This window comes from Phaenicophaeus curvirostris, chromosome 5 (genome assembly GCF_032191515.1).
Source record: "Phaenicophaeus curvirostris isolate KB17595 chromosome 5, BPBGC_Pcur_1.0, whole genome shotgun sequence".
In the NCBI taxonomy this organism is placed as follows: Eukaryota; Metazoa; Chordata; class Aves; order Cuculiformes; family Cuculidae; genus Phaenicophaeus; species Phaenicophaeus curvirostris.
Window position 1 is genome coordinate 1,863,257 of NC_091396.1, and position 17,951 is coordinate 1,881,207.

At 63.5% G+C, this 17,951-nt stretch overlaps 3 protein-coding genes across 6 annotated transcripts; 1 reads left to right on the forward strand and 2 right to left on the reverse strand.

Moving 5' to 3' along the window:
* Positions 1–327: 327 nt before the first annotated feature.
* Positions 328–3,487, reverse strand: TMEM138 (transmembrane protein 138). The gene is made up of 5 exons (XM_069857318.1): positions 3,437–3,487; positions 1,960–2,199; positions 1,698–1,869; positions 664–739; positions 328–570 (listed from the first exon to the last, which is right to left on the reverse strand). The coding sequence occupies exons 2-5, from the start codon at positions 2,085–2,087 to the stop codon at positions 458–460; spliced, it is 489 nt and encodes a 162-aa protein (XP_069713419.1). The 5' UTR covers positions 2,088–2,199; positions 3,437–3,487; the 3' UTR covers positions 328–457.
* Positions 3,488–3,553: 66 nt separating this feature from the next.
* Positions 3,554–8,257, forward strand: CYB561A3 (cytochrome b561 family member A3). Of its 4 annotated transcripts, none has more exons than XM_069857271.1 (7): positions 3,554–3,669; positions 5,520–5,725; positions 5,794–6,002; positions 6,675–6,829; positions 7,061–7,217; positions 7,326–7,381; positions 7,496–8,257. In XM_069857271.1, exons 1-7 carry the CDS (start codon positions 3,586–3,588, stop codon positions 7,679–7,681), a joined length of 1,053 nt encoding a protein of 350 aa, XP_069713372.1. In that variant the 5' UTR covers positions 3,554–3,585; the 3' UTR covers positions 7,682–8,257. The 4 variants fall into 4 exon arrangements, 3 of the variants coding, with proteins under 3 accessions (XP_069713372.1, XP_069713373.1, XP_069713374.1); XM_069857272.1 differs by having other exon boundaries at positions 7,065–7,217; positions 7,496–7,578; XR_011337482.1 differs by lacking the exon at positions 7,496–8,257 and having other exon boundaries at positions 7,065–7,217.
* Positions 8,258–8,730: 473 nt separating this feature from the next.
* TKFC (triokinase and FMN cyclase) lies at positions 8,731–17,808 on the reverse strand. The gene is made up of 18 exons (XM_069857250.1): positions 17,718–17,808; positions 16,702–16,768; positions 16,432–16,621; positions 15,581–15,691; positions 15,316–15,497; positions 14,397–14,475; positions 13,404–13,493; positions 13,255–13,289; positions 13,093–13,177; positions 12,930–13,019; positions 11,903–12,019; positions 11,657–11,776; positions 11,413–11,550; positions 10,409–10,515; positions 9,872–9,975; positions 9,765–9,798; positions 9,040–9,129; positions 8,731–8,971 (listed from the first exon to the last, which is right to left on the reverse strand). Exons 2-18 carry the CDS (start codon positions 16,705–16,707, stop codon positions 8,819–8,821), a joined length of 1,731 nt encoding a protein of 576 aa, XP_069713351.1. The 5' UTR covers positions 16,708–16,768; positions 17,718–17,808; the 3' UTR covers positions 8,731–8,818.
* Positions 17,809–17,951: the final 143 nt, after the last annotated feature.

Genomic DNA, 17,951 nt, shown 5'->3' on the forward strand with positions numbered 1-17,951 from the left:
GAGAAGCCCCAAGTCGTGGGGTCCCCCAGGTTGTGGGGAGCCCCGCTTGCTGGGACCTCAGTTGTGGGGAGCCCTGGGTGTGGGAACTCTTGGGTTGTGGGGCTCCCCAGGTTGTAGGGATCTCTGGATTGTGGGGACCTGGGTTGTGGGGTGCCCCGGGTTTCAGGGGTCCCAGTCGAGGGGAGCTCCAGTCGCCCCCCAGCTCTTCCCAGCATCCCCCGCTGCGAGGTGGGAAGAGCCCTGCCTGGCAGCTGCTGAGCTGGGATAAATCCACAGGGCTGGGAGCCGGGAGCGAGGGAAGAGCCGGGCTGGACGCGGACACCAGAAAACAACTAAAAAACCCACTTTATTCCTTCCCTTTTCACAAAACCACTTGAGTCCCAACAGGTGCCGAGACGGAGGTTCCCAACGCACCTCCTGCTTCCCAGCTGATTCCGGGAGCTCCTCTCGGGAACCATCATCCACGGAACTGGGCGAACTCCTTGCGGAGCCAGAGCGAGTCCTGGTAGAAGAGGGGGTCTCCCAGGTGCACGGCCGTCCGCTTGTAGAAATAGCAGTAGAGCACGGCCGCTGCGGAGAGAACGGGATGAGAGGGGGCCCTCCTGCTCCTCCCGGCTCCCCGCACGGAGCTGGATTCCACCTGGGAATGCTGGGAATCCTTACCCAGCCGCTGGAAAACAAAGAGGGTCTGCAGGCCTTCGGTCCAGACGAAGCGGCTGGAGTCACGCCACCGCAGGTTCTAGGAGAGACGGGAGATGGGAATGAGCCGTGCGGCAATTCCAGAGGCCTGGAAGGATGATGGTGCCGGCTCCGGAGCAGCCCCCATCCCAAAGGTTAAGCGGCTCAGGGGATTTAGGCAGCGAGCCGGGCCCTATTCCGGCTTCAGACTCCTGATCCCTGCAAATCCCTGTCAATCCGTGCCCCGGGGGCACCGCGCGGGCAGCTCGGAGCTCCAGCTCAGACCCAGAGGCCGATCCCAACGGAATGGGGTGTCCAGGGGCTGGGAACGGTGTAGGAGCTGCTCCTTCGGGAACAGGAGGGTGTTCAGTCCCGGAGAGAAGGGGAAGGGGCTGCCTGGACACAGCCAGGACCCCAACAGCCTTCGGAGTCAGTGGGAAAAGCGGCTGCTCTGGGCTTGGAGCGCTGGCATTTGCTGGGGGTTAATCCCAGATAAAGGGAAAAGGATTTTCCAGCAGATCGTGGCTCTTAGGGATGGGGCTGGGATGGGGGAGCTCCCAGCCAGCCTAATGCCTACACGGAGGGATTTTTGCTTCGGGAAAAGGGTTGGGAGCTCCCTGCAAGCCTACAAGAAGGGATTTTCCTTAGGGAAAGGGGCAGGATGGGGCTGGGATGGGGGAGCTCCCTATGATCCCGCGGAGAGGGATTTTCCCTTAGGGAAAGGGGCAGGATGGGGCTGGGATGGGGGAGCTCCCAGCCAGCCTAATGCCTGTGGGGAGGGATTTTCCCTTTGGGAAAAGGGTTGGGATCAGGGAGCTCCCTGCAAGCCTACAAGAAGGGATTTTCCTTAGGGAGAGGGCCCTGCCTGATGTCTGCAGGGAGAGAATTGCAGGGGGACACCGATCCGGCGATGGATCACGGCCTTCCTCTCCCAGGAGAAGGCTGGAAGGGAGCAGGGAGCTATGGGAAGCAAAGCTCTGCCTCTGCTGCCTTCCCTCGGGAGAATCCAGCCCTCCTACCATAATCCAGACGTGGAAAGAGATGCTGAGCGCCAGGTAGGCCGCCGAGAGCAGGATCGTTCCCTTAAACTTGTGGAAGAGGAGGTTGACGAGCCCGGCCTGGAAGACGAAGGTGTTGAAGAACATGAGGAAGACGATGATGACGTTGAAGAGAATGGCGATGTCCTGGGTGCTGCGGGAGGAGAGAAAGAGAGAAGGAGGGAATGAAATCCCAGCTTTCCCGCTCCGCCGCGCCCTCCGCCGCTCCCACCGGCACACGCACATGAAGAGGACGAGCTGGACAGCGGGGGCCGTGCGGAGCAGCTCCGAGAAAGAGTTGACGAAGAGGTCGTAGAAAAGCAGGAGGAACTGCAGGAACAGCACCAGGCTGTAGTTGCTGGTCTGCAGCATCTTCTTTTCCCGGGATTCGGAGCCCTCAGCTCCGGCATCCCCAGCAACGGAGCAGTCGGTTCATGGTTGGGAGCTCGAGGGGCTCAGCGGCGCCGCTCGCTGCGGCCGAGACCTGGGAAGGGAGCAGGAATTAGGTTTGGGATGAACTCGCAAACCTCCTCTGATGGGAAATCCAAAGCAGGGTGAATCCAAGAGCAAATCCAAGAGCCAATCCCACCGGTTCCAGCCCCAAGCTCTCAGGAATGAGAGTCTCCCCACTCTTCCCACCACACAGCAGCCTCTGGTTTGGCATCTCCCTCCCACCCCGACCTCAGGGAACAAACGGGACGGAATTTTGGGATGAGGGAGACACAGAATCACCAGGTTGGAAGAGACCCACTGGATCATTGAGTCCAACCATTCCCATCAAACACTAAACTGCATCCCTCAGCACCTCGTCGACCCATCCCTTAAGCCCCTCCAGAGAAGGTGACTCAACCCCCTCCCTTGGCAGCCTGTTCCTGGGATTATTATCCGGGCTGGTTCTCTCCGGAGGGATAAACCCCAAAATGCTGAGGTGGGCACGCTACGAGCACGGGTTTGGACACGCCGCGTCCTCTCCCGCGCCTTCACCACACCCCAACACGCCGCGTCCCGCCTGGAGCAGCTGCTCCCAGAGGGAATGTCACAGCTCTCTGGGAGCTGGGAGAAGCAGGGAGGTAGAGCCGTCTTCTCCCCTGCCGCTGGCTCCTCTAGGAAGGGAGGTAAAGCTGGGGGGGGGGGGGGAGCTCGGAGGGATATGGAGGGAGCAGGAGAAGGGGGGATCCCTCATATCCTGACCTCCCAATTCTCCTTGTATCCCCCCATTCCCACAGTTCCCTCCTCATCTCCCTGATCCCCTCCATGTCCCCTCTATTCCCACTGATCCCCACAACTCTCTCTGCCCCCCCCATTCCCACGGTTCCCCCCATTATCTCCCTGGTCCCCCCACGTCCCCTCTTTTCCCACAGGTCCCCGCAACTATCTCTGACCCCCCCCCCCATTCCCACGGCCCCCCAATTTTCCATGATGCCCCCCTTATCTCCCTGAGCCCCCCCTTTCCCACGCCCTCTCTCACCTCCCTGACCCCCCCTTTTTCCCCACCCCCCTCTAATTCTCCCTGTGTCCCCCTCCATTCCCACAGCGCCCCCCCCATCTCCTTGACCCTCCTGTTCCCCCCTTTTCCCACGATCCCCCCAGTTCTCCCTCCCCCCCATTCCTACATCTCCCCCCACCACCTCCCTGACCCCCCCGGGCCCCCCTTTTCCCACAGACACCCCAGTTTTCCCTGCCCCCCCCGCCCCTTGCCCCGGGCTCGGCCCCTCGCTGACCCGCGGCCGCCATCAACCGTCTCCAAGGCAACGGCGCGGCCGGAAGCGGAAGAGCGCGCCTGGAGGACCCTGCGGGGTTGGGCGCTCTCGCCGCCGCTCTCGTTGGTCGCCGGAGCCCACTCAGGGCTTGGGCGGGAGGCACCATCGAGATGAGCGGGCAGAGCGGCGCCGCCCAATATGGAGGCGGCCGGCGGTGCCGAGGAAGGGGAGGCGGAGGAGCCCGGCGGGCGGGGGTGAGGGGTGGCCCTGGGGCCAGGGGGAGCTGTGGGGCCGCGCCTCGCGTCCTTGTGGTCTGGCGGCAGCGTGGGGAAGGCCTGGTGACCCCGGAGTCTGGGGGAGCCGCGGGGCCGAGCCCCGTGTCCCCAGGGTCTAGGGGAGTTGGGGGGCCAGGCCCCGCGCCCCCACGGTCTGGGGGAACCGTGGGGGCAGGCCCCGTGTCCTAAGGGTCTGTGGGAGCCGTGGGGCCAGACCCCACGTCCCCAGGGTCTGGGGGAGCTGTGGGGCCAGACCCCACGTCCCCAGGGTCTGGGGGAGCCGTGGGGCTGGGCCCTGCATCCATAGGGCTTTAGGAAGCCCTGGGGCTGGGACTTGTGTCCCCAGGATTTAGGGAGCCCTGAGGCTGAGCCCCATGTCCCCAGGGTCTGGGGGAGCTGTGGGGCTGAGCTCCGTGTCCCCAGGGTCGAGGGGAGCTGCGGAGCTAAGTCCTGCATCCATAGGGCTTTAGGAAGCCCTGGGGCTGGGACTTGTGTCCCCAGGATTTAGGGAGCCCTGAGGCTGAGCCCCATGTCCCCAAGGTCTGGGAGAGCCGTGGGGCTGATCCTATGTCCCCGGGGTTTGGGGAAGCTGTGGGGCCGAGCCCCATGTCCCCAGGGTCGAGGGGAGCTGTGGAGCTAAGTCCTGCATCCATAGGGCTTTAGGGAGCCCTGGGGCTGGGACTTGTGTCCCAAGGATTTAGGGAGCCCTGAGGCTGAGCCCCGTGTCCCCAGGGTCGAGGGGAGCTGTGGAGCTAAGTCCTGCATCCATAGGGCTTTAGGAAGCCCTGGGGCTGGGACTTGTGTCCCCAGGATTTAGGGAGCCCTGAGGCTGAGCCCCATGTCCCCAGGGTCTGGGGGAGCTGTGGGGCTGAGCTCCGTGTCCCCAGGGTCGAGGGGAGCTGCGGAGCTAAGTCCTGCATCCATAGGGCTTTAGGGAGCCCTGGGGCTGAGCCCTATGTCCCCAGGGTTTGGGGGATCCGTGGGGCTCAGCCCCATGCCCTCAGGTTTTAGGGGAGCCACACGTCCATAGGGTTTGGAGGAGCTGTGGGGCTGGACCGCATGTCCCTGAGGTTTGGGGAAGCTGTGAGGCCGAGCCCTGGGGGACCCGTGAGGCCACTTATCGCTGCGATGAGTGCTGCAAAGCCTCAGAATGAGTGGGTGGCTGAGCTCGTGACCCTCGAGGAGAGTCACATCCCACCCACCTCGTGCCTCGGAGTCCCGTGGGGCGGCCGATCTCGGGGTGGGGTGGGGGCACGGACACGGGACGGGGCAGTAACCACCTCGGTTACACAAATAGCTATTTCTGGGGGCAGATGCAAAGCAGCAGGCAAATGAGTGAAGCCTCGCTCTTACTCGAGGGCGGCTGGGGGGCTGTTTGCAGTGGGTCCCCCTCCTCTAAATCCCAGTGGGGTAAGGGCTGGGAAGGAGGGAGCAGAGGTGCCGGGGCTGCCGGGGTTGGGGAGTCTGGGGGTGAACCCCGCGCTGTGGGTGCTGAGAGAGGGTGCAGAGAGGAGGTGTGGGTGCGAGGGAGGAAAGGGGGTGGATGGCGGGTTCTTCTTGGGGACAATGTAAGGAGTTGGGGGGCGGGGAACGCAGGGTTATGGGGCGCGGGGCATGGTGCTGGGGTGCTCCCGACGGAGCTGGCGCTGGAGTTTCACCCTGGATGGCTTCACCCTGGCATCCTTCCCTGGCCGAGGCAGCAGCTGGGCCACGGCTGTCCCTCCTCGAGGCTCCTGGTTCCCCTTTCTGGTTCCTCCCTGGAGGTTTCTGCTCACAAGCACCAACCAGTGCCGGCAGAGAAGCTGAGAACTCTTCTCTTTCTTCCCCAGGCGCCACCATCCCATCGTGGCAATGCTGGATCTGCCTTTTCTACCCTTTTGCGCCTTCGTGGGCGGCTTGGGTCTCACCTGCGTGGCCTTCGTGATCGCTTGGTGCCAGCACTGGCACGGCGGCTTCTCCTTCGACGGCAGCAGCCGGACCTTCAACTGGCACCCGGTGCTGATGGTGACGGGCGTTGTGGTGCTTTACGGCGCAGGTGAGAGGGGCACATGGGGCGGAACAGCACCCGCACGGCTCCTTTCTGACCCCTCTCTCACTCCACAGCGGCCCTGGTTTACCGCTTGCCACAGGCCGTGAGCGGCCCCAAGCTTCCCTGGAAGCTTCTGCACTGCTGCCTGGCGCTGACAGCTTTCATCCTGGCGGTTCTGGGGCTGGTGGCTGTTTTTCGCTTCCACAACAAGCAGGGGACACCCCATATGTACTCGCTGCACAGCTGGCTGGGACTGATCACCGTCCTGCTCTTCTCCTGCCAGGTGGGTGCTGCCCCCAGCTCCAGATAGCCCTGTTGTGGCCCAGGTGGCCGAGAAGGCCAAGGGCATCTTGGCTTGGATCAGACCCGGCGTGGCCAGCAGGGCCAGGGAGGTTCTTCTCCCTCTGGCCTCGGCCCTGGGGAGAGCGCTCCTCGAATCCTGGGGTCAGTGCTGGGCCCCTCCCCACCAGAAGGATGTTGAGGCTCTGGAGCGAGTGCAGAGAAGAGAACGGAGCTGGGGAAGGGGCTGGAGAAGAAGAAGAGCGGCTGAGAGAGCTGGGGGGGTTCAGCCTGGAGAAGAGGAGGCTGAGGGGAGACCTCATTGCTCTCTGCAACTCCCTGAGAGGAGGTTGTGGAGAGGAGGGAGCTGGGCTCTTCTCCCAAGGGACAGGGGACAGGCCGAGAGGGAATGGCCTCAAGCTCCACCAGGGGAGGGTCGGGCTGGACAACAGGAAAAAATATTTCGTGGAAAGGGTGATTGGGCAGTGTCCGAGGCTGCCCAGGGAGGGGGTTGAGTCCCCTTCCCTGGAGGGGTTTAAGGGCCGGGTGGCCGAGGTGCTGAGGGACATGGGTTAGTGATCGATGGGAATGGTTGGACTCAATGATCCGGTGGGTCTCTTCCAACCTGGTGATTCTGTGATTCTGTATCCCTCATCTTCTCCTCCTCTCCTCGCAGTGGCTGGCCGGCTTCAGCACACTGCTGCTTCCCTGGGCTCCTACCTGGCTCCGTGCGCTCTACAAACCCATCCACATCTTCTTCGGCTCCGTCATCCTCCTGTTTTCCATGGCTTCGTCCGTGGCAGGCATCAACGAGAAGCTTTTCTTCAGCATGTGAGCATGGTGGCAGGCGCAGGGAGAGGCCTCGCAGGGGGAAAAAGGCTCAGAGAAGGGGATTTGAGTGGGTTGTTGGGGCCAGAAGTGGCTGGGAGTGAAACTGAGCTCAGGGCAGTGAAGGGAAGTGAGCGATTTCCTCCTCAGGTGCGTGGTTAACCTGCACCTAGCGACAGGGCTTACGGGGAAGGCTGGGATCAGCCAGGAAAGCTCTTGGCTTCTCCTCCCCAGGCAGAACGGGACGATGGACTACAAGCAACTCCCCCCCGAGGCCGTCTTTGCCAACACGCTGGGGCTCCTGATCGTTGTTTTTGGGGTGCTGGTGCTGGGCGCCCTGGTCAAGCCGAGCTGGAAACGCCCCGACGCCGACTCCCCGGACTCGTGCCAGGTACCGGTTCTGCTTTTGGAGCACGATGGATCGCAGGGTGGCTTTGGGGAGCTGAGCTGGAGGGGCTGCTTCCCCCCATAACCCGATGCGTTCCTGTTCTCCCCACAGCCCCTGCTCAGCGGCGAGCACTGATTCCTGACGAGGTCTCTTCCTGCCTTCCCGAGGTACCAGCCCTGAGCTCTCCGATGCCATCGCTGCTCTCTGCTTGCCTTTCCCAGATCTCCTGTTCTAGGAATGAGCTCAGCTGCAGTGAGGACATCTCTCCACCTCTTTTGCAGCCCGGCAGTGGCCTCCTGCCTGCTGTCGATGACAGCAGCCGCAGCTGGATGCTCCTGCCCGCGTCCTCGGGGCTCCTGCCCGCGTCCTCAGGGCTCCTGCCTGAGTCCTGGGGCTCCTGCCTGCATCCTTGGGGCTCCTGCCTGAGTCCTGGGGCTCCTGCCCGCATCCTCAGGGCTCCTGCCTGAGTCCTGGGGCTCCTGCCTGCATCCTCGGGGCTCCTGCCTGAGTCCTGGGGCTCCTGCCTGCATCCTCGGGGCTCCTGCCTGAGTCCTGGGGCTCCTGCCTGCATCCTCGGGGCTCCTGCCTGCATCCTCGGGGCTCCTGCCTGAGTCCTGGGGCTCCTGCCCGTGTCCTCGGGGCTCCTGCCTCCATCCTCGGGGCTCCTGCCTCCATCCTCAAGCTCCTGCTTGCCAGTTCCTGCCGGGTCAAGCTGGCCCCTCACACCTGGACCTTGATCCAGGCCAAAGTGGCTGCTCTCCAGCCCTCCGTGACCACAGTGCCATCCTAGCCCTCGGTCCGTCCCCAACTGGCTGCTCTCTGGCCTTTCCCAACCCCGCGGTGCCGCTTTTCAAGGGAATGGACGGCGCCTCGGTGAGTCAGAAGCCACTGGAGCAGCACTTGCGTGCCTGTCGGCGCTGCCGAGCCCGGGACCATCTCCTCTACCAGCTATTCCGGGATGGAAGAGACCCTTACGCTGTGCCTTTCCCTCAGGACCAACCGAGCAGCCCTCGTGGACATGTAATAAACCGCTGGCTTCTGCAGCATTCCCACCCTCGCATCCCTGGGGACAAGGGGAGCTGGGACAGGAGAGGGAGGTGCTCAGGGAATGGATCCCGGTGCCCTGCTTGTCTTCGATGCCTCCTACTTTCCCCTCTGCCACTGGTAGCCAGGGCTCCCCAGGCAGCCTGGGCTCACTCTGGTTGTTTCCCCTGCTCGTTCCAGGTCCTTTCCAATTTTTGGAGCCACTCTATGCGCCGAGGCGGGTTCTGCCTCCAGTTCTTCCTTATCCCTTGCCCACAGCCTCTTCTGGGCTGCGTGCGTGGGGCTACGTGAGCCCCAGGAGGGCTCGTGGCCAGCGCAGTGGCTTCCTTCCTCCTCAGCGCAGTCGCACCAACCACAGGACCCCTGCTCCTTGTCCCCTTTCACTTCAAAATATCTTGGAGGAGCCGGCTGCGTCCCTGCCAACCCCAATCCCGTCTCCGGCATGGGGATGGATGCTCTGGGCCAGGCTGCAGGGGCCAAAAAGGTTTAATGGGGGCAACACAAAGGTTTCCTGGGAATAACGGGGCGTGCCGAGGAGGTGGCGAAGGGCTGGGAAGGCTTCAGCTCTGCAGCCCTTCCAGCACGGCTCGCAGCACAGCCGCCACGGCCACCGCGCCGGGATCCGGCAGCCGCAGCTCGGCTGAGCTGATGTAGCTGGCTCTGCCCGCCCCGGCTTCCATGTGCCTCGTGGCTTCTGCCGCGGCCTCCGCGCTCTGCCGGGGAAAAGGGGCTGTGGGGCAGCCCAGAGCAGCGATTCCCACCCCATCTCCGGTCCCCGTACCTTGACGGCAGCGCCCAGCACCGGCAGCAGCTCTGCACCGGGGCTGCGTAGAGCAGCCAGAGCCCGCGCCGCGGCACACACCGAATCCAGCTGGGAGACACCGGGAATCACAGAATCACCGGGTTGGAAAGGACCCACCGGATCATCGAGTCCAACCATCCCCATCAATCACTAACCCATGTCCCTCAGCACCTCGTCCACCCGGCCCTTAAACCCCTCCAGGGAAGGGGACTCAACCCCCTCCCTGGGCAGCCTCGGACACTGCCCAATCACCCTTGCCAGGAAATATTTCTTCCTAATGTCCAGCCTGAGCCTCCCCTGGTGGAGCTTGAGGCCATTCCCTCTCGTCTTGTCCCCTGTCCCTTGGGAGAAGAGCCCAGCTCCCTCCTCTCCACAACCTCCTCTCAGGGAGTTGCAGAGAGCAATGAGGTCTCCCCTCAGCCTCCTCTTCTCCAGGCTGAACCCCCCCAGCTCTCTCAGCCGCTCCTCTTCTTCTCCAGCCCCTTCCCCAGCTCCGTTCTCTTCTCTGCACTCGCTCCAGAGCCTCAACATCCTTCTGGTGGGGAGGGGCCCAGCACTGACCCCAGGATTCGAGGAGCGCTCTCCCCAGGGCCGAGGCCAGAGGGAGAAGAACCTCCCTGGCCCTGCTGGCCACGCCGGGTCTGATCCAAGCCCAGATGCCCTTGGTGGCTCTGCCCCCCATCCCTCGGAACGCCAGCACTCACCATCGTCCTGTCCCCCGGCGCGGCTCCACCGTACCTGCATGGGATGCCAGGGGTTGCCGGGGTCCCACACTGGGATTTGGGGTCGCGGGGGGTCCGGTGGCACTCACCGCCCCATGGCTTCAGCGCCGGCATCCACAGCGTCAGCCCACGCTGGGAGGTCATCGCGGCCGAGCAGGGCCCGAGCGGCCGCCGTCAGGAACAGCCCGTAGAGCTGCGGCACAGCCGGGGTCTCGCGCTCAGCCCCACAGCCCCTCTGCTCGCCCCACAGCCCCTGCACTCACCCCACAGCCCTTCTGCTCGCCCTACAGCCCCTCTGCTCGCCTCACAGCCCCTGCACTCACCCTACAGCCCTTCTGCTTGCCCCACAGCCCCTCTGCTCGCCCCACAGCCCTTCTGCTTGCCCCACAGCCCCTCTGCTCGCCCCACAGCCCCTCTGCTCGCCCCTCTGCCTGCCCCAGAGCCATTCTGCTCGCCCCACAGGCCTTCTGCTTGCCCCACAGCCCCTGCACTCGCCCTACAGCCCTTCTGCTTGCCCTACAGCCTCTCTGCTCGCCCCACAGCCCCTGCACTCACCCTACAGCCCTTCTGCTTGCCCCACAGCCCCTCCGCTTGCCCCACAGCCCCTCCACTTGCCCCACACTCACCACGCCGGAGGATCCCCCCATCTTCTCCAGCAGGAGGTCAGCCAGGGCCGAGAGGAGCTGAGCCGGAGCTGCCGGCGGGGGCTCGGCGCGCACCCACACCTGGATGGCTGCAGGGAGGGACGGAGGCGAGAAGGGGCTGGGGCGCTGCCCTCGGCTGCCCCCCAGGGCCCTGGGGACCCCGTCACCCCTGGGGTCAGTCAGGGAGACCTTGTCCCCTAGAAAGGGATGGCTTGGGGGGACCCTGTCCCTGAGGAAGGATGGTTTAGGGGGACCTTGTCCCTGAGGAAGGGGTGGCTTGGGGGGACCTTGTCCCTGAGGAAGGATGGTTTACGGGGACCTTGTCCCCCAGAAAGGGCTGGTCTGGGGGGACCTTGTCCCTCAGTAAGGGATGGTTTAGGGGGACCTTGTCCCTGAGGAAGGGGTGGCTTGGGGGGACCTTGTCTTCCAAGAATGGATGGTTCGGGGGGGACCTTGTCCCTGAGGAAGGGATGGTTTAGGGGGACCCTGTCCCTGAGGAAGGGGTGGCTTGGGGGAGACCCTGTACCCCAAGAAGGGATTGATCAGGGAGCCCTGTCCCCCAGGAAGGGGTGGCTTGGGGGGACCTTGTCCCTGAGGAAGGATGGTTTAGGGAGACCTTGTCCCCTAGAAAGGGATGGCTTGGGGGTACCCTGTCCCTGAGGAAGGGATGGTTTCTGGGGGACCCTGTCTCCCAGGAAGAGATAGTTTAGGGGGACCCTGTCCCTCAGGAAGGGATAGTTTAGGGGGACCTTGTCCCTCAGGAATGGATGGTTTCGGGGGGACCTTGTCCCCTAGGAAGGGATAACGGGGGGGAATCCTGTCCCCAAGAAGCGATGGCCGGGGGGAAAACTGTCCCCCAAGAAGGGGCAGCTCCTGCTCCCCACCCTGGAGAGCAGAGCTGAGGGTTCCCTGCTCCTGGGAGGTCCTGGTTGGGGTGCCCCCTCCCCACAATTCCCTGCCTGCCCCCCCTCTCCCCCAGCACCCACCTCGTGCGGCCCGAGCGTGCGTGTGGCCGCAGTCGCCATCTCCTGCCGCGCGATCCAGCTCGTTGAGCTTCTCCTGCATCTCCAGCAAGGTGCTGCAAACCTGCTCCAGGACCAGCCGCGCCCGCGCCGCACCGGGCCCTGCGGGGAGGAGATGTCACCCCTGCCCAGCCCCGAGGGACAGGGAAACTGAGGCACAAGGAGGTGATGCTCCTTGGGGACTCGAGCGCTCCAGGGATGCCCATACCCGTGCTTTTCTCGTGCTGCGTGGTCCTTGGTGCCTCTTTTGGTGCTGGTATCTCCTCCCTCTTGCTCGCCGCAGGCGCCGCGGGGAGGTTGGGCCAAGCCACGGCCGTGGTCTTGGCGTCTGGAGGAGCCAGAGGTGAGAGAAAGGCGGGTGATGGCTTCCAGGACTTCGCTGAATCCTCCTCAGCAGGACCATCTCGCCTCCGTGTCCCCATCCTGTGCCACATTCCAGCCATCCCGCACTCACCAAGCAGCCCCACGAGCTCCTCGTCCACCAGCATGAGGGTGAGGGAGACGCCGGCCATCTCCAGCGCCGTCATGAAGGAGCCCACCAAGACCCGGGCGACGCGGACACCTCGGCTCTCTGCAGGCACAGGAATGATATTTTTGTGGATGACACTAAGCTGGGTGGGAGCTGGATCTGCTGGAGGGTCAGGAGGCTCCAAAGGGATCTGAATAGGCTGGATCCATGGGCTGAGACCAACGGCAGGAGGTTCAATGAGGCCAAATGGCGGGTCCTGCCCTTGGGGCACAATGACCCTGAGCAGCTCCAGCCTAGGAGAAGGCTGGCTGGAAACTGCCTGGAGGAGAAGGACCTGGGGGGTTGGTTGAACAGGAGCCAGCAGGGGCCCAGGGGGCCAAGAAGGCCAAGGGCATCTGGCTTGGATCAGACCCGGCGTGGCCAGCAGGGCCAGGGAGGTTCTTCTCCCTCTGGCCTCGGCCCTGGGGAGAGCGCTCCTCGAATCCTGGGGTCAGTGCTGGGCCCCTCCCCACCAGAAGGATGTTGAGGCTCTGGAGCGAGTGCAGAGAAGAGAACGGAGCTGGGGAAGGGGCTGGAGAAGAAGAGGAGCGGCTGAGAGAGCTGGGGGGGTTTAGCCTGGAGAAGAGGAGGCTGAGGGGAGACCTCATTGCTCTCTGCAACTCCCTGAGAGGAGGTTGTGGAGAGGAGGGAGCTGGGCTCTTCTCCCAAGGGACAGGGGACAGGACGAGAGGGAATCAGGAAAAAATTTTTCACGGAAAGGGTCACTGGGCAGTGTCCGAGGCTGCCCAGGGAGGGGGTTGAGTCCCCTTCCCTGGAGGGGTTTAAGGGCCGGGTGGACGAGGTGCTGAGGGACATGGGTTAGTGATTGAAGGGAATGGTTGGACTCGATGATCCAGTGGGTCTCTTCCAACCTGGTGATTCTATGAAGGTCCAGGAGTGAGGACAGGGCTCTCCAGAAGCACAAGGGACAGAGGCAGGGAAAGAGAACCCCAAAATCCCCCCCTACACTCACCCAGGCAGCGCACGGCTGCGCCGGCCACGATGCTCAGCTCCAAGCAGGACAAGCCACCCAGGTTGTTCACCACCAGCACCACGGAGTCTCCTGGAGGGAAGGAGCAGGATGAGACCCTCACGTGGGGTTTCTGGGGGGTCGCGGAGGGTGAGGGGGGGCTCACCGGGGCTCAGGGGCAGGCGGGAGGCATTGCAGGGGTCCGTCATGTGCGCCAGCATCGTCTCCACCGCCTCATCCGCCGGTAGCAGCTGGGAGGGACACGGGGGCCGTGATGATGGAGCTGGGGGGCTTGGGGAGCAGGGATGGAGGCTGGAACCTCACTCACCTTCATCCTGCGCACGCCCGCCTCGCCGTGGATCCCTGAGGAGATGAGGAAGCATCACCCCACGCCACCTCCTGCACCGTTGGGGGTGGATTGGGGGTCACTGAGCCCCCCGTGGGGCAGTGGGGGGACACGAGGGGGCAGCTCCTCACCCAGCCCCAGCTCCATCTCATCGTCAGCCAGCTGGAAGGTGGGTTTGGAGCCTGGAACACTGCAGGGAGACAGGCTGAGACCCAGGGTACCTGCACGGGGAGAGGAGACGGGGTTAAGGTGGGGGGATTTTTGGGTGGTGGGGATCTGATTTCATGGAATCATGAAATGGTTTGGGTTGGAAGGGACCTCAAAGCCCACCCAGTTCCACCTCCTGCCATGGGCAGGGACACCTCCCACTGGATCAGGGGCTCCAAGCCCCATCCAACCTGGCCTTGAACCCCTCCAGGGATGGGGCAGCCACCCCTGCTCTGGGCAGCCTGGGCCAGGGCCTCCCCACCCTCACAAAAAAACATTTCTCCCCAAGATCTCATCTCCATCTCCCCTCTTGCAGCTCCAAACCATTCTTCTCATCCTCTCCCTTCCCTCCCTGATCCAGAGCCCCTCCCCAGCTTTCCTGGAGCTCCTTTCAGTCCTGGAAGCTCCTCTAACGTCCACACAGCCTTCTCAGAAGAGAGAACCAGGCTCAACAACCCAAACTCTCTTCTCGCACAGGAGGTTCTCCAGCCCTCGGATCATCTCCGTGGCCTCCTCTGCACTCGCTCCAGCAGCTCCGTGTCCTCCCTGTGCTGAGGATCCAGAACTGGACTCGGGGCTCCAGGTGGGTCTCCCCGAGCGGAGCAGAGGGGCAGGATCCCCTCCCTCCCTGCTGCTCCCACGGCTCTGGATGCAGCCCAGGACACCGGGGGGTTCTGGGCTGGGAACACATCTTCCCAGCTCCTCTTGAGCTTCTCCTCCCCCAGCCCCCCAAGTCCTTCTCCTCAGCGCTGCTTCCAGTCCACTCTCCACCCAGCCTGTGTTTGTGCTCGGGATCGTCCTGACCCAGCTGCAGAACCTTGCTTTTGCCACGGGGCTGTGAACTTCTAGGAGGGATGAGGAGGACAGGGGACAGGACACAATGTTCTCCGCAGGAGCATCAATCCCCACACACCCACCCATGGCTTTGATGACTGCTGACAACTTCTCCACGATCTCATCCAAGCTTGCTCCCTTCTCAGCCAGCGCCCCAGCCACCTGCGAAGAACATCAGTGAGTGAGGGACTAGCAGACCCCATCCCGCTAAAAATCCCCGTCCCCTGCAATCCTCCATCTCTCCAGGGACGAGGTCCTGGATATCATAGAATCATAGAATCACCGGGTTGGAAGAGACCCACGGGATCATCGAGTCCAACCATTCCCTTCAATCACTAACCCATGTCCCTCAGCACCTCGTCCACCCGGCCCTTAAACCCCTCCAGGGAAGGGGACTCCACCCCCTCCCTGGGCAGCCTCGGACACTGCCCAATCACACTTTCCAGGAAATATTTCTTCCTGCTGTCCAGCCTGACCCTCCCCTGGTGGAGCTTGAGGCCATTCCCTCTCGGCCTGTCCCCTGTCCCTTGGGAGAAGAGCCCAGCTCCCTCCTCTCCACAACCTCCTCTCAGGGAGTTGCAGAGAGCAATGAGGTCTCCCCTCAGCCTCCTCTTCTCCAGGCTGAACCCCCCCAGCTCTCTCAGCCGCTCCTCTTCTTCTCCAGCCCCTTCCCCAGCTCCGTTCTCTTCTCTGCACTCGCTCCAGAGCCTCAACATCCTTCTGGTGGGGAGGGGCCCAGCACTGACCCCAGGATTCGAGGAGCGCTCTCCCCAGGGCCGAGGCCAGAGGGAGAAGAACCTCCCTGGCCCTGCTGGCCACGCCGGGTCTGCTCCAAGCCCAGATGCCCTTGGCCTTCTTGGCCCCCTGGGCCCCTGCTGGCTCCTGTTCAACCAACCCCCCCAGGTCCTTCTCCTCCAGGCAGTTTCCAGCCAGCCTTCTCCTAGGCTGGAGCTGCTCAGGGTTGTTGTGCCCCAAGGGCAGGACCCGCCGTTTGTTATGGACCTTGTGGATGAGGATGGTGCCGCACAACCCGCGCCGTCCGGCTTTCTTGGGCGCGGTGAAGGCGCTGTCGTCTCCCACCACCACCATCCGCACGTCGCTCCCCTCTGCCCGCGCCCGCTCCAGCGCCAGCCCGAAGTTGAGGCGATCTCCGGTGTAATTCTTCACGATGAGGAGCGTCCCAGCTGCGAGGGGACAGGAAGGTTGGTGGTGATGAAGCCGTGGAGGAGAGGGACACCCCAATCCACGCCCCAACGTGTCACCCTACCTGCTCCAGCCTCTGTCACCGCTCGGATGGCTGCTAAGATGCTGCCCACGGCCGGAGAGGTGAAGACGGCGCCGGCCACCACGCCGGTCAGCATCCCCTTCCCGATGAATCCTGAGCAACGGGATGGGGTGCATGAGGTTGTGCTGGGAGGAGCCACCTCAAAAGCTCATAGAATCATAGAATCATGGAATGGTTTTGGTTCAAAAGGACCTTAAAGCTCAACCAGCCCGACATCCTTGTCATAGAATGGTTTGGGATGGAAGAGACCTCAAAGTCCATCCAGTTCCAACCATGGAACATCCAGTGTCCCATGGGAAGGGACATTTCCAACGGGATCAGGGGCTCCAAGGACAGCACGGGGACAACACAAGTCAGTTTGCAGATCGTAGAATCACAGAGTGGTTTGGGTTGGAAGGGACCTCAAAGCCCACCCAGTTCCTACCCCAGGGACACCTCCCACTGGATCAGGGGCTCCAAGCCCCATCCAACCTGGCCTGGAACCCCTCCAGGGATGGGGCAGCCACCCCTGCTCTGGGCAGCCTGGGCCAGGACATCCCCATCCTCACAAAAAAACATTTCTCCCCAAGATCTCATCTCCATCTCCCCTCTGGCGGCTCCAAACTCATCCTGTCCCTGCTCTCCCTGATCCAGAGCCCCTCCCCAGCTTCCCTGGAGCCCCTTCCAGCCCTGGAAGCTGCTCTAAGCTCTCCCCGCAGCCTTCTCTTCTCCAGGCTCAACAACCCAAACTCTCTCCTCGCACAGGAGGTTCTCCAGCCCTCGGATCATCTCCGTGCTCTCCTCTGCACTCGCTCCAGCAGCTCCGTGTCCTCCCCGTGCAGGTGGGGTCTCACCTGCGTGCGCTGGCTCATGCCCGGAGCCCCCTCCGGACAGCAAAGCCACCCGGCCCTTGATGGCCACCAGATCGGCACGTAGGACCACCCGGTGTCCCTGGAGGAGCCGGAGGTTGGCGTTGCAGGTCACCAACCCCGCCAGGGCTTCATCGGCACAGCCCGTCACCGAATTCACCAGCTTCTTGGGGACCTGGCAGCAGGGAGAGGTGGGGATGGTGGGGGACAAGGTTGTGGGGGGCCAAGGAGAGGTCCCCACTGCCCTGGGCTCACCTCCATGCAGCCGGTGCGGTGGAGACGGTGGTGGATCCCGTAAAACCTTCAGCTCCGAAGCCAGATTCTGCTGGGAGGTGGGAAGGGCTGAGCGAGGGCAAGGTCCACAGGGGTGGCCTGAATGGGAACCACCTTCTGAGGTGGGAGAACCCCCCATCAGGGACCTCCCTCTGGAGGGGGATCCCCCTTTCGGGGTTACCCTCACCATCTGGGACCCCTTTTTTGGGGGGGTAGGAGCCTTATGAGGGTGAGGGGCATCTGGGTTGAGTGCAACCCTCCAAAAGGACCTTGTTTTGGGGCAAGGGGACCCCTTTTTCGCATGGGTGGGAGGGAGTGGGGTGGGTGAACCCCCCTAGCAGGGACCCCATTTGGAGGTTGGGGGGCTGGGTTGGATGCATCCCCTCAGTGGGGACCCCCTTTTTGGGGGAGAACCCCCTTTTGGGGTGGGGTGGGGGGATCAGGGTGAGTGTGTTCCCAAGCAGGGACCCCTTTGGGGGAGGGAACCCACTCTTTTTGGGTGGGGAAGGACCTCCTTTTGGGGTGGGGGGGGGCAGGATGGGTGCCCCCCCCATCAGGGACCCCATTTTGGGATGGGGGATCCCCCTTTTGGGGTGAGGGGACCAGGATGGGTGCCACCCCCCCCACATCAGGGACCTCATTTTGGGATGGGGGATCCCCTTTTGGGCTGGGGGATGAGGATTGGTGCCCCCCCCCATCAGGGACCCCCTTTTGGGGTTGGGGGTGACTGGAGTGGATGCATCCCAAGCAGGGACCCCCTTTTTTGGGGGGTAAAACCCTTTTTTGGGGGGAAAACCCTTTTTGGGGTGAGGGGGGACTGAGATGGAGGCCCCCTCCCCCATCAGGGACCCCTTTTTTGAGGCGGGGGGAACCTCCCCCCATCCCAGTGAGCACGGTGGGCGCCCTGGAGGACTCTCCAGGTAAGGGGGGGCGAGGGGCTGTACCCCTAATCGGAATCGTGTCCCCCTTTTCCCCCTCAGCATCGCCCCCATCCCCACCTTGCGCCGCCCCGGCTCTTCGCGGTCCTCCAAGCTGCCTTAGAGCGGTCCTCCAAGCTGCCTAGAGCGACCCTCGCAGCTGCCTTAGAGGGGTCCTCCGAGCTGCCTAGAGCGTCTCCCGCACCTGCCTTAGAGCGGTCCTCCAAGCTGCCCTAGAGCGGCCCCACGCGGCCACTTCCGGTGACGTCCGGGCGGGCGGGCGGAAGAAAGGGGCGGTGGCGGCGGGCGCTGAGG

Excerpts from the sequence above, each read along its gene's own strand:
- TKFC (XM_069857250.1), bottom strand. Across the intron at positions 13,020-13,092 it reads CCGCCTGCCCCTGAGCCCCG|GAGACTCCGTGGTGCTGGTG; the intron begins GTGAGCCCCCCC and ends CCTTCCCTCCAG. Across the intron at positions 12,020-12,929 it reads CGCAGCCGTGCGCTGCCTGG|AGAGCCGAGGTGTCCGCGTC; the intron begins GTGAGTGTAGGG and ends CTGTGCCTGCAG.
- CYB561A3 (XM_069857271.1), top strand. The coding sequence starts at position 3,586 with ATGAGCGGGCAGAGCGGCGCCGCCCAATATGGAGGCGGCCGGCGGTGC. Across the intron at positions 5,726-5,793 it reads TGTGGTGCTTTACGGCGCAG|CGGCCCTGGTTTACCGCTTG; the intron begins GTGAGAGGGGCA and ends CTCACTCCACAG. Across the intron at positions 6,830-7,060 it reads GAGAAGCTTTTCTTCAGCAT|GCAGAACGGGACGATGGACT; the intron begins GTGAGCATGGTG and ends TCTCCTCCCCAG.
- TMEM138 (XM_069857318.1), bottom strand. The coding sequence starts at position 2,087 with ATGCTGCAGACCAGCAACTACAGCCTGGTGCTGTTCCTGCAGTTCCTC. Across the intron at positions 740-1,697 it reads CTTTCCACGTCTGGATTATG|AACCTGCGGTGGCGTGACTC; the intron begins GTAGGAGGGCTG and ends CGTCTCTCCTAG. Across the intron at positions 571-663 it reads CTTTGTTTTCCAGCGGCTGG|CGGCCGTGCTCTACTGCTAT; the intron begins GTAAGGATTCCC and ends TTCTCTCCGCAG.